The sequence below is a fragment of the Camelus dromedarius genome, chromosome 22, assembly GCF_036321535.1.
Source record: "Camelus dromedarius isolate mCamDro1 chromosome 22, mCamDro1.pat, whole genome shotgun sequence".
NCBI lineage: Eukaryota > Metazoa > Chordata > Mammalia > Artiodactyla > Camelidae > Camelus > Camelus dromedarius.
The window spans coordinates 12303043-12319950 of NC_087457.1; the positions used below are offsets into that span (position 1 = coordinate 12303043).

Consider the following 16908-nt stretch of genomic DNA (forward strand, 5'->3'; position numbering starts at 1 on the left):
AACAAGCCTAATTAGCTAAACATCTCCTTTTTTATAAGGAGAGAGACAAATCCTTTGCGATTTTCCAAGAGCCATCTAGGAAATCTCAGTTAGTTTGACGTCAAAAAGATTCCACTTAGAATTTGATTTAAGGAAGCTGTTAAATATGCCATGTTTGAACAATTGACTAATAGGATTACAGGTGTCACTGTGACACACTTAGCTGTCCATTTAACCAAAGTCACAATTAAAAGATTTCAAAGGCAAATACAAAAAGTTACATAGTTATTAAAAAAAAAACTTAGCTTTTTTAATATTGAGATTTGGTTTTCTTAAATAATCAAAGAGCTGATAAAGACATGACACACAGGAAATTACCTTAAAAACACAAAATCTCTTCTTCCCAAGCTGTTTACTTTAAGTAAATACCTTTACTTTTAAAGGTAAAGAAAAACAATTTTTTTTTTTACAATTTCCTATTTAGAGCAAACCAATAAACTAAAAAAAACTTGCCATTTTAATAGAGAGAGAACATCAAATTCTGGTTTTTTTTTTTTGTTATCAGTGTACTACTAATGCTAAGGCAAATTTAAAAAAAAAAAAGAAAAAACCTTACAAATAAATCCATCCAATATTAGCCAACTTTGACTACCCAAGGAGAGATTCCTTTCCACAAACTTCCCAAAAAATGTTTCTTATATCACTTAGGTTTTGTCCTACGTTTTTCTTCTTTCTTATTCTGGAACAACCAGTCATTCTACTTTAAGTCAAAATTATTCTCTTTTCCCCTTAGCAAAACACATTCTTCATACTCTTTCTTATCAAAAACACCTTCCTTGCATAGTTTTTTTCTCTTTACCCTTATTATTCCTAGCAGTTTAATTCACACATATTGATGAGATTTTTAATCACCAGTGACATGAATTTTCAGTAAAAATTAGGAAGCAAACTGCCTGCTACATACTACTATTTTGTAGAAAATTCATGAATACATCATTTCATAATTTCTAGAGACGTGTCTTTCCCACAGTACAATTTCGTATGCTTATTAACAGACCCAAATATATTAAGCTTCTCTATACCATATAAAAATAAGATGCCAAAAGTAAATACAATCAAATTTATCTTCAGCAGTTAATATTTCAATATTTTATCTTATTTGGAAATTGTCTAGATACAGATACCCATCTTTAACTTCAACTTACTATATAGCTTTAAGGTTTCAAGATACAAAAAAAGTTTTGAAGCTATTTTTAAGGAGATATAAAACATAATTACTACTGCAAAGCATTTACAAAATTTTATCCTGTTTACATCTATTTAATTTACTTGTTCTGAGCAATTAGGCTTGAATTACTCATGAAAATTTCATGAGACATTAATGAAACAAAGCTAGCCATCCACCATCTTAAGCTGTTTCTCCTAAACTGATTTCTGACAAATCAGGCCAGTATCAAAAAAAAAAAAAAAAACCATAAAAGCAAAGAGCTAAAAAATTATATATTTATGCTTCTTCCCTTTTTTTTTTAACTGTCATGCTTGACATCAAGCAACTTTTTTACTATACATTGTGTTCTTAGTATGGATTTATAATTTGTGGCCTTAAATATCTAGTAAAGCTAACATAAGCTTGCTTGAACAGTAAACGTAGATAGAAAAAATTATATATCTGCATAACATATTTAATGCTGACAACTCTGAAGCTGTCAGAGTTGACAGACAATTGTATCAACAATTTAAAAGCTAGCGAAAAGTTTACTTGAGATCTCTTGAACTTAAAAAAAACACTTGGGTTAGTTTCTGTATTCCAGAGTTATAGGAAAACAATTTTGATAAATGCTCATTTATCTCTAAGGCAATTTGAATAGAACTCTTTAAGGGATTTTATAAATTAACATACAATACCACCCAGGGGCAGAAAACTATCACTCATCTATAACATACGTACATACGTAGACATACGCAAGCGTATAGACACAAATAACAGAGTTTTTATGCTAAAATTCTAGCCAGGAGTCAGTAAAACAGTCATACAATCTCATGGTTTATCTCCACTTTGTATTTTCATCTGAACTGTCTCTGGTGAATGGAACAAATTAAGATTACCTGCCTACCAAAGGTTTTCTTTCGACAAATCTTCTTTTACCGTGGTCTAAACCTTAGGTGAGTGACAGGAGACATCTAACTGCTGTCTGGATGTTTCCAAAGCCCATGTGAGTGGACAAATCGTTCAGTTCTATTTCTAAATAGCCTTTTTTTCTTCTTTTCAGACTCAAGTCGTTGCTTTCAGGGGTACCTGAGTTTCTTGAGAAGAGAAAGTCTGAAGGGGGAGGGTGGAGGGAGTGGACGGAGGGATGGAGGAGGTGGGGTTTGAAGTGGGACACATCAAAGGACCCAAGGGACCTGGAGGGAAGACCAACAGTGGGAAGAGGAGGCACAGAAGCAATGGGGGGAGAAGTATTCGAGGAGCCTGTTTGGGGAGACCTCAAGTTTCCCAAAGAGACCAACAAAGTTCCAAAGTATCCTCTGTAAAATCATGCCAACAAGACAGGAAGCAGACAGAGCTGGCAGAGCAGAGAGTCAGCAGGAGTGGGAGAAGAGGGGTTTCAGTTGACTGAGAAGTTCCAATGGGAGAAGACAGAATCCAACAGGGAGACTCACAGAGTCGAGAAGGGACTTCCAACCCATGGAGCCAGGGAATAATCCCCACCCAGAGCAAGGAGCCAAGAAGGCCTGCCAGCCCAGGAGGCAGCTGTTGAAAGAAGCCCGAGACTCTAACCCAGCCTCAGTCTACTCAACACCTTCAGCATCAAGTCGGTCCTTACCAGCTTCAACAGACGTTTGCCCAGAGCAATGGCTCGGGAGTCAGACTCACCAATGGATCCCCGATCAGTTTGTCAGGACTGAAGACAAAGGCTTCAGACATGCGTACCTAGGGTCCAGAGTGAGAGGTCTGGGGGTCCAGTGATGAATCTGATCCTATTCGAGTCACAGCACCATGACTGTCAGAGAAAAAATACAGTCAATGACACTTGTTAGACGGTGAGGCCGATCTGATTCAGACCATCACAAAGGTATGGGGATCACTGCAGTGGGATTCTACAGTGGGGGACAGAGATCAGGCTCAACTCCATACACAGCACGGGGGGGTGGGAATCTGTACCCAATGAGCAGGGTGAGGGTTAGTGGATGGAAAATTACTACGAGGAAACACGAGGGGTGAAGGAGGCTCTGGCTAAACCCACCTGACGGATTCTTACTGAGGAAGGGCCACGGTGATCAGACATCACCGGGGGTGGGGGGGATGGTGAAGGATGAGGAACTTGATCACATGTTGCAGGTGGGGGGTTCTTGCTAAAACTGGATTTTCCAAGGAGTGCACAGATGGGCCCAGGAGAAGGATCAGCAGCCTGGCCAAAGTTCAGTCAAGCAAACAATCTTTGTTGTGTGCAGCAGAACTGGGGCGGCAACAAACTTATCTCCAGGGCTTAAGGACAAGTCAGGGAGGCAGTGTGCTAGCTGGTGAATTATGATGCGCCATTTAAAGTTCTAAACTCCAGGACCAGACTGTCTAGACTGTTTAAGAGACAGAGAGATTGATGGCTTGCATGCATTTGAATCAGTAACACAGCCAGGCTTTAGCCACATAACCGGGATAGTGTAAAAAGACCCCTCCAGTAAACCTGTGCCTGCGCCACCCTGGAAAGCCGAGGCTTCCCTCATGTCTCAGTGGTTTGTAATCTGAAGACAAAGCACATACCAGCAACTGATAAAGGACCTTGGGGGGCTCTGCCTGGGGGTTTTTGAAGCCCTGATTACCTGTGCTTTCTTCGTCCTGATGTCCTGTATCCTTGACCTTTATGAAAGTCCCCTTAGTGAGCTGCCTGCCACTGTGCTGTGCTGACGGGAGTGGCTGAATCTGCCTAACCCTGGGGTCACGACTGGCAGGTCCATCAGGCTCTTGTTCCATGATAAATCCTCCAACCCAGTCCTTAATAAGAAAAGTGATTATTTTCACCTTCTATCTAACTCGCCCTCTGAATGTATTTTAAATTTGTCCAGCACAGAAAGAGAAAAGGTGTGCTGTTTTCTGCCCCAGAAACCCCCATCCCTGCCAAATACCCCAACGGTAATAATTAGGTACACCCAGCTACAAGGAAACTCCACAGCTTTTACCAGACTCTCAAGGGACTCGTGATCCTAAAAAGAAAGTTAAGAACATTTTTCTAGAGGCAATGGGAGGAAAAAAATAAGCATTTACTCAAATAAAGTCACTCCTTCACTGATAGCTATAATAATAGACTATCCTAACTTGTTTTTTGTGATCATTAGCTTTGATGACTACCTTTTAAAGATACACAAAGACCTGGCAACTCTGACAATTGCCTGGAAAATTATCATTTGCCCACCAATTCAAGAAGCACAGGCGTGTAGACCAGATGTAGCACACAGAGGTACATCACTAGATTTCCAGTCACATGACTTGGATTTGTGCCCTTCTTATAAACTATGTGATGCTAAGTCAGTCAACTAACCTTCCTGAACCTTCATATTCTTTTGCATAAAGCGAGGACCACAAACACTGCTCTACAACCAAATTGTCACAACAATATGACAAACGAGATAAAGGTGATTGAAAACGCTTTACAAGCTGAAGACTAGGCAAACATAAGGAACTATTATTTTATTGAAATAATTTTAACTTACATCTCCTACAGAAAGCACAGGAAAAAATATTTATAGCTATTAGATTTTTGTGCATAATGACATCATTACATTGGAGTCAAGCAGGATCTCAGGAGTCTTGTGAGAATGAAATGAGTAATACACTTAAAAGCACCTGGTGCAGTGTCTGCAACACAGAAAGCCTCTCTGTCTGAAAATATCTGTCACACTGCCTGAAGTCCTGCCCAGGACATCTCACACCCTTTGGCTTAGCATTCTCTTCTAAGATAAAAGGTGTTATTTAAACTTGAGGGTGTTTAAAAATCATCTGGAAGGCTTGTTAAAACACAGGCTGCTGTGACAGCTCCCCCAAACCTTGCTTCATTCTAGGGGTGGACTGGAGAGTGTGCATTTCTAACAAACTCCCAGGTGCTGCTGCTGCGGCTGCTGGTTCACTCTGAGTGGCATTTCCCATCCCATCATTCACATCTCACTGCGAGCAGGACTGTTAGGTGACTTTCTTCCTGAGATCTCTCACTGAAGATATTGGAAGTTTTGCTACATAGAAAAGGGAGAGGAGCACAGGATGGACCACAGGAAGGTGGGGAGCTCAGCACAGTCAGAAGCGTGGCATTTCAATAAGGCAGCAGAAGAACACAGATTACCAAGGTGGGATCAGGTGAAAACATGCCAAGATGAGGGGAAAAGATTAAAAAGGGGAGTGAGACACTACTGTTATGGACTCAGTATTTGTGGTCCCCCACAAATTCCTATGTTGAAGCCCTAACCCCTAGTGTGGCTGTATTTGCAGATGGGGCCACTAAGGAAGCTATGATTAAATGAGGTCATAAGGGTGGGGCCCTGAGCCAACAGGATTAGTGTCCTTATAAGAAGAAACACCAGAAAGCTTGCTCCTCCATCCACCTCCCTCCCCATGCACACAGATTAAGGAGAGGCCCTGTAAGCACCAGCCAGAAGGTGGCCAACTGCAACCCAAGAGGAGAGCCCTCACCACACACCAACCCCTCTGGCACCTTGATCTTGGACATCCGGGCTCCGCTGAGAAAAAAAGACTTCTTTACCCCCTGCTCAATTGTTTCTTGGGTCAATCATGATTGAAAAGTTTTCTTAAATACAACTTTTCTCCTCCTATAATTTAGATTTATTTTCCTTTGCTCTAATGTCCACAGAAATGCAAAGTGGGGCTTTTTCCATACTTCTACTCTTATCACTCTCACCTTTTTATCACTCCACTGAGCAACATCTAACTAGAAAAGAAACCAATCTACTGTTGAAGGAAAAAAAAAAAAATAACATTACTGAAAAGCCAAAGTAAATTAAATTTCTTACTTATTCCTTTCCAAGTGAATAATATGCTCTTTTCCTTCAGCTTGAATGACATAAGATACCTAAATGCACAAAGGAGAAAAGAACAGTAAAACACTATCTTCTAAATTACTTTTCAACAACAGGTATTTATAGGACACTGGAAATTCCATCCTGAATTAAATAATCTGACTGAAACTATTGTATGAAAGAACCTTAAATATGCTCTTAAATAATAAAAATATACTCTGCTCATCCCTACCTTCCTTTAATAACCTATTACAGAAAATCTCCTGCATGTTTATCTAAACTTTTCTTAAATTCATTTATAATTGAGCTATAACTTAAGGGATTGTTTTTATTAAGTCCATCCAGTACGTCTTCCTTTTGTTTAAAGGAAATGAACCTCTTAGTTTCAAGAGATTATCCCTTGTTCTGGTTATCCAAAAGTGAGAACGAATTAATACATTTTTATGATTTTATACCTTCATAACACATTTCAATGGTTCTAGAAGACACTTTTACCCTCACAAGAACATCTGTGAAATCAGGACACATTGTACATGGGTGTAACAGTCAAATGGGTAGCATTCTGTTTCTTCTTTTTTTTTAAGACCTTTTTTTTTTAAATGGAGGTACTGGGGACTGAACCCACCACCTCATGCATGCTAAGCATGTGCTCTACCACTGAGCTTACATACCCCTACCCCCCTGTTTCTTTCTTAATTAGAGATCCATTAAATAACAGTGTGCCTCACAATGGTGGCGTCTCGGAGTCACAGAGCTGAGATAAGGCCACTTGTGCTTACACATCTCAGCTCGCGGGGTCCTCTTCTCCACCTCAAACACTAAAACATCCTCCCCAGCAACTCACCATTTCATTAACCAGAGCCCTTAATGTGATCTCTAGAACCAGGGGATTCAACTCTGCCTAAATTCTAATAGAACCGATGCTCATAGAGGAATCAACAAATAAGAATATTATCAGAAGTGTCCTCTTAGTCTCCCTACTGCTTCGGGCCTCTGGGTTAACATTCTGCCAAGAAACAGCAGGATCCCCCCTCCTAGGGCACTTCAACGCCTGACTTCTGGGGCCTCTAGACCGAGATCCAGGTCCTACTTCCACATCCTGTGTGCGGACCTCAGGACTCTGCTCTCTGCCTCCGTCTCCACTGAAGCATCAAAATACCAAGTCCCTCCCATCGCCACAGGTCTGGAGTGTGCCTTTCTATCCTTTCTGCTCTCAGCCAAACGTAGGATGCAAAAACATCATTGTCGTCTCCTCTGAGAATTCTGAGAGTCTAGGAATTGTTTCATGATCCCATATTCTTCCCCAAATATCTGCCTCGATTGCTCATTCCCTTCCTTCTGGCCTTCACTGTGCTCAAGGGTCACCTTCTTAGTAAGGCCTTCCCTGACTATCCTATTAAAAAACACAAGCCCCCAGCCCATCACCCCTACCCCCAATTCCAGTGCTCCCCTCCCTGCTTTAATTTTCTCCACTGCACTTATTAGCATCTTAAGTAATCTCTGTTATTAATCTCCACCCACGAGAATGGAAGCCCCAAAGGGGCATGGATTTTATCTGTTTTGTTCACTGCCGTATCCCCTGTGCTTAAGTAGGGCTTCCAACTCTTCTCCAAGTATTTATCGGGGTGCCCGCAAGACACATACTACAACCACAAGTATTCAATGTGTGCGGTCTGATGAAGATCATCAGAGACACCATAACGTGGAAAACACAGTCCCTGCGCTACAAAGTGGAGGAAAGGGGAAAAACAATAAAGAAAATGCAAATTGACTGGGACATTGTGCTGTACACCAGAAACTGACACATTGTAACTGACTGTGCTTCAATAAAAAATAATTTAAAAAAGAAGAAAACACAAATGAATTCTATTCTAAAGGCAGAACAAAATCAAAGAGTAGCATGTCCAGTTTCAAAAGCAAAACAAGGAAAAACTACAAATTGTTCCTCTGGAAGGAGATCTTAGAGTCATTTATTCTTCATTTAAAAAGAAGTAAGTGAAGACAAATGATCTACCCAATTAGTAACCAGAGGGAGGGCTAAAACTAAAAGCTCCTGATGCTAACTCCAGTGTTCTCTTCACTACGTCTCATCCCAAAACAATGCACAAGCTACCTTATAGCTAGAAATAGATCAGCAATTCAGAGGGAAATAAACTAAACTCTCTCTCTCACTACCTGTTACTGTTAAATTAATTACAATAAAGTTAAATTATGCTTCTATAAAGTTGAAGAGTTTGTACAATCCGTTGATAACCAAATACATTATTTCTGAACTTTACAGTAAGAAAAAATAGTATAAAAAATAATTTGGGGTCATTGGTTACCCCGTTAGCATAGTATGTTTCTTCTGATATGGAGATAAAACTCACTTTAGAGCAAACACTCCCAGATAGGAAATATATGCATATAATACACTACTATTCTCCAGTGTCAGTGACGGTACAGCATGAAATATTCTACCTTTTACACGCGAAGAGAGAGGTGAATCCTTATTATAACAAGACCACTGCAACCACCGCCAGTCAGTTAAGGGTCAGAAAACTATGTAACCAGCATCCTACCCTGGTCATAGAATTTTCCTCATCTGACTTTTTCATTTTGTTATGTTTCAAGTTGATTATTTTGTTTTTTGGGGGAAAAAAAAAGCTACTAAGGGTCCATATGTCGCTATGACCAGAATAATGTGCAATGGATATCAGTGCCAAAATCACCGTGGGAAATCACTGCTGAAACTAACACCCTTGTCTTAAAAAAAAGAAAAAAAGTGAAATTTAAATACATCCATATTTCTCAAGAGACAACTTACCTGTTCTGAATGGGGCCTAGGGGCGTCTCTTTGTTCTCTAGTTAATCTCCAAGGAGTTATAATTTCATAAGAAGAGAGATGTGAGGTCTGTGGAAAACCTACAGAAAAGGGAATAACAAATGTTACAAAACAACTGAACCCGAAAAACTACACAGTTCCAAAATATAATGGAAATCAAAAGCTGAACGTTCAAATCACTGAAAACATCATCTGGCATTCCCATATAAAAATATACGTACATGAAGTTTTATAGGAAAACAGCAATGTACCAGGTAAGTATGAGCAGGGAAGAAATATATTTCTTAGAAAAGGATGTCAGCCTTTATCCAAACAGTATACATACAGCAATCATTTTCAAACAATTTTTTGCTATAAACCTTAACCCTCTGTCTTAAAGGAAATCTTAAGGTATAAATAAAAGAAAAAAAAAAACTACTTTTTTTGGAGGAGGGTATGGAGGGAAGGCATGTAGAGCCTGGCACCATTCACTCCTCTCTCATCTCACACCCTCACCCAACGTGAATGACATCCCAGATGGCACTGGGGTACTTCTATGAAATGGCCAAGGACAATAAGAGGGAAAAGTTACTTTTCACTCCTGGTGGATTAACTTTAAGAAATGCACACTTAACAATGCAGTAATTATCTCAAACGAAATTATTGCCATTATCTGTCCTATAAACAAAATCTTGAATAGATAAAATTCATTAACAATGAAGAACTCAGGACAAGCATGCAAGACTTCCTCCCAGTTCCAATCTGGTACAGCTCCCCACACAGTGAAACTGCATCTAAGTGGGGCCTGAGTTTTAAAGTCATCCCTTGATGGGTGTGGGGGGAAGGATAAACTAGGAGTATGGAGGTCACAGATACACACCACTGTATATAAAATAGATAAGCAACAGGGACTTCCTGTATAGCACAGGGAACTATATTTAATATCTTATAATAATCTATAATGAAAAAGTCTGAATACATATATATATAACTGAATCACTTTGCTGTACACTGAAACTAACAAAATATTGTAAATCAACTCTGCTTCAATTTAAAAAAAAAAGTAAGATCCACTTTAAAAAAAATTGAATGAAAGAACGAGCAGAAAGCCATTTCTGGTTCATTGTCACTGAGATGGTCAAGGAGGATTTATCTCTAAATAAGGAGTTTTATTGTTAGGTTCTAATTTTGTATTCTTGATATTTTTGATATTATTAAAGGTGTTATATAATCACATATTTAAAACAATTAGATACCTAGGGGAAAAAAAATAGTCATCACTTCAGCAAAGTTTGGATTTAACTAAAATGGCCCATGGAAATCCCTCAGGAAGACACAACCCAGGTTGGATGCTGACACCTAGTCTCTCATACACTCTACACAACCTATTCTTCTCCTTCCAGCATCACTGCCGATGGCACATGTTTGTTCAGCGAATGTGATGCAGTAGATGGTCACCATCTAAGGACCATGGATGAAAAATTTACATGTCTCTACATTTCCACATATCAAAATCAGATTCGGTATGAGGAGGCTTAAGAATGGCGTACACAGGAGGGACAGAGTCACAGCCTCCACTCAGTGGGGATCAATTTAGGAAAGAAGTTCATTAAGTGGAATTTCTTGAACAAATACCATGAAAAGGAGGAAGAGGGGACTGTTATAAATTAAGGAGCTATACAGCCAAATGTAAGAGCTGAACCTATTTGGATCCCAATTCAAATAAATCAACAGAAAAAAACAAATTCTGAGACAATCAGGGAAATTTCAACACCGTGTAGATAGGTGATTATATATATATATATATATATATGTATATATCTCTGAATCACTATGCTGTGCGCCAGAAATTAACACAACAGTGTAAATCAAATAATTTTAAGAAAATGAGCAGGTACATATTGAAATAGCTCTCATTCTGAAACATAAGTGACTTTATAAGGTCACCCAGCCAGTTTCAGGCCAGGACTGAAACTATGAATCTTTCACCAAGATTGTTAGCAAAGAACGAATGTCCGGTATAGGAATACAAGATACGTTCTTTCCTCTCTTCCATTTTAAAGCACAATTCTTGTTTTGGAGCCACAATTAATCACTTATTTTTAACAGGCTTTCAAAACTATACCACCCAAAAATAACTTCTATATTAAGAGCTGTTACTCTGATACTGGCTCCTCGGTTTTAAAATCCAAGCATCCACTTTCTGAGCTCCGTAAGGAGTTCTAAAACACCATTAAAAAAATGCACATATTTGGTTCTGTCATTCAAAAGCAATATACACTAGTTGTATGAAAATCCTCCTTCCTATGTTTTTTTCCAAATTGCTTTATCTCTGATTGTGGCTCTTTTTTTTTTTTTCCTGTTCCTACCTTGCATAGATTTTTCCCCCCAATTCCTGTTACTTTTTGTCTTTAATTCCAAATGGTAGCAACTTCTCATGGGAAATCAAAAGAACAAGTTTCCCATGTCACTATAAAGGCAGCGCATCAACATTATTTGTACTGTAAAGCTTCAACCTCAGCACTGAAGCTGACATTTGGGGACAGGAAATTCTTTGTGGTGGGTGTTCTTCTGTGCGATGTGGGATGGCCAGCAGCGTCCAAGAGCCTGCCCCGCCATAGGCCAGAAAGCATCACGAGTGTGACAACTGAAAAGGAAAAAAAAAAAAAAAAAGGCATCCCCCAGATGACTTTGGGGGGCAAAAATCACTTGTTGAAAACCACTGGTATATAGTTCACAATGAAAACGAAAATCTTAGTACAACCAGCTCTGTGGAAAATACAAACTGTTATATAAGAACTTGACAGGATAAGCGCACCATCAAAAAATCCCATTACCAGAAAACATGGGCTGGAAATAAAAAGAAGAATTGAAACTTAAAGCATTTTAAACATAGTAAAAGAAAGGAAAAGGTTCGTGTTCGTTGCATTTCTTTCTTCCTCTACCTCCACAGATACTTTTATGTACTGTGTTTTGGAAGAAGTCTATGGTTTGTAACAGTATCTGTGAAACTGAATCCCCCTAAAAGCTAGTTCCCTTACGGAGTTCATGATGAATCTCTCCATCTAAAATTCTACTCCTTTTCTGGTCACCTCTGGCCGCAATCCAGTGCTAACTAATACTTATCAACCAGTCAGAGAACTAAAATGACTAATGTTGATAACATCGTTGATGTAGTAAGACTGCTGTAGGGACCATCAACAAACTCAGGGTGTTTCTCCAGGGCAAGAGATCACAGGCCCCAGCTATGGATAACCTGGCCAGATAATCACAAACCAGAGGCATTCTGACTCCCAGAAGCACTACTCTGAAATGTCACAGGATGATGGTTAATCCCGGCACCTTTGTTCTTCCCCTTTAAAGGAAAAAAAAAAAAAAAACCCTAACTCTAGGGAGTGGATCTGAGACTTGTCTCCCTCTCCCCCTTGCTTGGCGCCCTGCAACAAATCCTTACTTCGCTGCAAACACCCGCTGTCAGAGTTTGGCTTTTCTCGATCACAATTGCAGCAGAGGGAAATAAGTGAAAAGAATTCTACCTAATTGCAAAGCAAATAAATCTGAACCCTCAGCCAGGGGATTTTCGCCTTTCCTTCCGCCTACTATGTAAACAAAGAGCCACCCTTAAGTACTTTCACTATAGAAAATAAACCTGGGTTCCACATACAGGATGAATAAATCTGTTGTCTGAACGATTTCTTGAAGAGAGATTGTTGTTAGATCCAGAAATCACTGTTACTCTGAGCCATGTATTTCCATTCCGTTCCAAGGCCAATCCCAAATAAACATATATTATATATAAGAACTATCTTCAAACACAATTAAAATTTCCACTGCTATGTCCAACAATGCTTACATTTTGTGTTTTATATATATATATATATTTTTTTTTTACATTTACCCATGTTTCCATTCAAAAAGAAACAGGACGTCTGCTATGGTTTGTTTGCAAGTGGTCCTTTGGGAAAAACACTCACCATTTATAAGATTTAAAGCTCTAGAGAATTTAAATTCCTCTACCAAGGAATTTAAGATTCTTGAAACAAAAGGCAGTCTTACTCATCATGTGTTTCCTGCACTGGAACCGTTGATTCTCCAAAGATGTGTATTGAGTAAATGACCTCTTCTGATCTTGACAGCTGTACACACATAGCTCTCATAATTGGCAATTAGCATATACAACCTAAAATCTGCTTTATTTTTTATGATCAGCATCTTTCATTTCAATTTTCCACAAACCCACCTGGCTCACCACACTGGTCACGTTAATGGCAACACTCTCTCTCACTTTACTGCCATTCCACAGACTGCTTACTCTCACCTCTTAAGCAGCTGGGATTGGAACGTCTATTCCTAACAAGATTCCGACGTGTCAGTGAACGTGGTACAGGCTCTCCAGGGCTCTACTCGAGGAGCTACTAAAGGAGGAGGGGTGGGGGGGAACCCTCCAAAAATGAGTTAAACCATAAAGAAATCTCATTAAAAGGAAAATGTGTCAAAGGGAAAGAGGCATTTCCCATGTACGGGGATGGGTTTTTGTCCTACAATATGACAAATGTCTGGAGGTGGCACCCTTTCTACTTATTGTAAGCTGAAATACTCTAATTCTTAGGTTAAAATCAATATAAACAGATACAAAAACAACCGCGTGTTTAAAAACTGAAGAAATTGAATGCATGTCTCAGATTCCCAAATTTACTCTTAAAAAGATGTGTTACCCCACATCTGATCACTTTGGGAAAAGGATCTGACTAAAATAACACTGTCGCAAAATGAAAAATAAACTACAATAATATCTTGATATGTAAACAAGACTATGCAATTCAAAGTGTAACTCAAATTTGGTTGCGTCCACGCTGGTCCCATTCAAAGGTAGGGTCATGGGGGGTTAGTTACTGTGATACTAAGAGGACTAGATTTACTTGTGAGGCAGTCCCGTACGACTGACGCAAAGGATGGCTCCAAGACCCTAAGACTCTACCATATACTAAGAATCAGAGGGAAAAAAAACAAAAGGAAGAAATATCACGAGGCTATCTGCATTTGAGCCTGTGGCTATTTCAAAAAAGTTTCCAGTTACATAAACCTTGCATCTTGGAGGGGACTCTATAATAAACCAGGATTTTTAACAAAAAAAAATTAATATAAAGTCAACTTTGGTAAGAGAAAATTTAAAGTGTGTTTTGAAAACTGTCTTGGAACCTAGCAACTTGTTCTGTACTTATTTTAGTTGTAAATGTTTTTATTTTCTACATAAAAGTGTGAAACCCAAATTATCTTTAAATTTAAAAGACTACATCCTCCTTTGTAGCACCAACGCAAACATACCAAATTCAAATAACCCACAGGCACCTAAAATCAAAATTAGTATGAACCTAAGTTCTTACCATGAGCTTCTTTTATAGTGATTCACCATGAGTAAGCTTTAAAATTCATTTCCTCTAGAATTCTAGTTTAAAAAAAAAATTCTAGATCTGCACATCACAATTACTACCTTAAAAGAGAAAATGGGATGAGGTTTCATACCAGATTCCTTTTGCTATTTTTCACAATGATACAAAATTACCTTTGTCAGCCCCAGCTTAAAAAAAAAAAAAGTTTACTGTAAGTGTCAGCTTTGTGGAATTTATACTGCATTTCCTCATTGACACAATGTTCTAAATGGTAACAGAAATCCTATTGAAACCTATTTAACTCCTAGTGTAACTGATGTGTGGGTGATACTTACTCAGTACTTAAATTCCTCTTTTTCATTAGGGGAAAGCATTTTCAGTGCATGTTTTAAACATCCTGTATTGCAAAAATTCAGTCAGCTGACTTTGGAAGAACATTCCCGTAGGGAAACATGAGTTGACTCACCGCAGACTATTACAGAAGCCTCTTAACTGGTCTCTCCCGGCCTCTCTCTCCCTCCTATAGTCTACCCTCCACTGGGTAGCCAATTATATTAACTGCAAATCCAATTACCACACACCCCTATTTAAAAACCTGGTTGCCCAAAGAACTTGCTACAGGGTAAAGTCCAAACCACAGAGTCACAGAAGACTCTCCCCAACTCACCTTATCTTTCCCCTGCCTCCCCTTCATTGAAGACTTTCTGGCGCTATTCCCATCATTCCCTAACAAGTCATGTCCTTTCACCCCTCTATACTCATGCAAAAACTCTCTCTTCTGCTTAGCATGCATTCGTATTCCTTTACTTGACCATTTGCCTATATAGATCAATTCAAATATCACTTTCTAGATGAAGCCTTCCCCAACATCCCTCAAAGAGACTTAGTACCTTTGGTCACGCTGTGCCCCTCCACAAGCACTGACCTTAGGGTTTACAGGAGTTTGATAAACGCTGACTAACTTTTGAAAACATATACATTTTGAAATGAGGAACTGGTCATAAACTGTTACAGCCACAGTGAAAAAATAAATGCATATTCCAACTATCTATATGCAGGTATGTAATAATCCATACATAAACATCAAAATTAGTCTTATTTATAGTATTTGCAAACAGAATCATGGATTACTAAAATTCCAGATGTGTAAACTTCCCCTTAAATGTTGGTAAAAGTTAACTAGTGGAGAATACCACAGCAAAAATAGTCTTCACCAGAAAAGATCTGGTAGCTTCCCATTCAATAAAGTTTCAGCACTGAGAGCCTCAAAATGCCCGCAATAGGGCAAATTTACTTAACTGAGAAAGAATAAACCAAAGATAAGAAAATAACTAATTAGTTTCCTGAAGGTCGGCAGTCCTGCATTGAAACCTCCCATCATCACCTTTGAACAACTCTCAAGACTACGATTTAGTAGAGACCCCCATTCTCCATCACACTCTATGTCTGATAAAGAAACAACAGCCATGCAAACAATAATTTAGTACAGGAGCCAAAACAAATAAAGAAGTTGTTCCCAGAAAGAAGCTAGAATTTAGCGACCGGTTTCCACTAGGTTTGGGCATGTCCAATGTAAATACCTTACATATTCAAGGGAAGTTTCACAATTCAAGTGATTTTACATAAATGATTTGCTTCTTACGGCAATCCTGTGAGTTAAGCAGAGCAAGCAAGGATTGTCTGGATTTGAGACATTACGAACCCAAGAAAAACGAAAATAAAACACTGGCTATAGAAATAAATGTAGCACTTCGTTCCCAAAAAAGAAGTATTCTTACTACAACAAAATGGCCCGAGAGAAATAAGCAATCTTCCCCACCCCTCTTCTTTATTCTATCGCTAAATTTAGCTCTATGTACCTCCGGGTGACTCCGCTAATGAACTGGACATCAAAAATTCAAATCATGACAACCTGGAGCAAAAGTTCCATCTCCCGGCCTCATTTACTCTACAAGCAACACCAAGCTCCATTTATCAGAGCACTTCTCAAGCCCAAGGCGTGCACCCAGCCTCCAAAGCTCTCAGCCGAGTCCCCGAGGTCAGGGTCCCGAGTCGCCCAGGAAGGGTCTGGGGACCCAGCTTTGCACGAGATGGGGGTAGGGCGCACCGCCAAAGGCTCTGCCCAGCAGGAGACGGAGGACGAGGAACCCCAGAAGGGTTTGGGGGTCCCGAACACTGTCCTCACACGGCTAAGCAGCTCCGCCTCCCCGACTCCAGGTCCGGTCGTCAGGCCAGGCCCCTCCACCCCCAGGCACCACAGGGTGACTCCAAACATCCCAGCCCTAGGAAACAAAAATCCCGAAGGTCTCCAGGGGCGGACACCCACCTGACCGAGCCCCACCGAGGGCTGGGCTCACCAAGCCGAACAACAGCAGCCACTGGAAGCAGAGGGTCCCAGAGGGCGCGCTCGATCCCATCTCGGCCGGAGTCCTCGACAGGTTCCACTAAACACTCGTCGCCCCTACCCCCGCCCGCTCCACCGCTTCCCAGCCCCGCCGGGGCCCCAGAACTGGCAGCGAAGCGCGCGCTCCGCACTGACGCAACTCGGCCCCGGTCCGAGCTCGCTCCCGACACGGCGCCGGCTGCACTGACGTAGGGAGAAATCCGTTCACGGCGGGAAAATGGGCTTTCTATCCGGACGCGGAGACCCGCACCAGTCCGCCCGGCGCGTCACCCTCCTCCCCGCCCGGGCCCGCCCCCGCCCCGCCTGGGCCC

At 40.2% G+C, this 16908-nt stretch overlaps 1 protein-coding gene across 1 annotated transcript in view; it reads right to left on the minus strand.

Annotated features, from left to right (window-relative positions):
* The window catches only part of ADAM9 (ADAM metallopeptidase domain 9), a 71320-nt gene extending 54455 nt beyond the window's left edge, over nt 1-16865 (minus strand). Inside the window, exons 1-3 of the mRNA XM_031440068.2 lie at nt 16520-16865; nt 8807-8904; nt 5995-6053 (exon numbers count right to left, since the gene is read on the minus strand). Coding sequence (XP_031295928.1) covers nt 5995-6053; nt 8807-8904; nt 16520-16610 — 248 coding nt within the window. The 5' untranslated portion in view covers nt 16611-16865. The remainder of the gene's footprint in view (nt 1-5994; nt 6054-8806; nt 8905-16519) is intronic.
* Nucleotides 16866-16908: the final 43 nt, after the last annotated feature.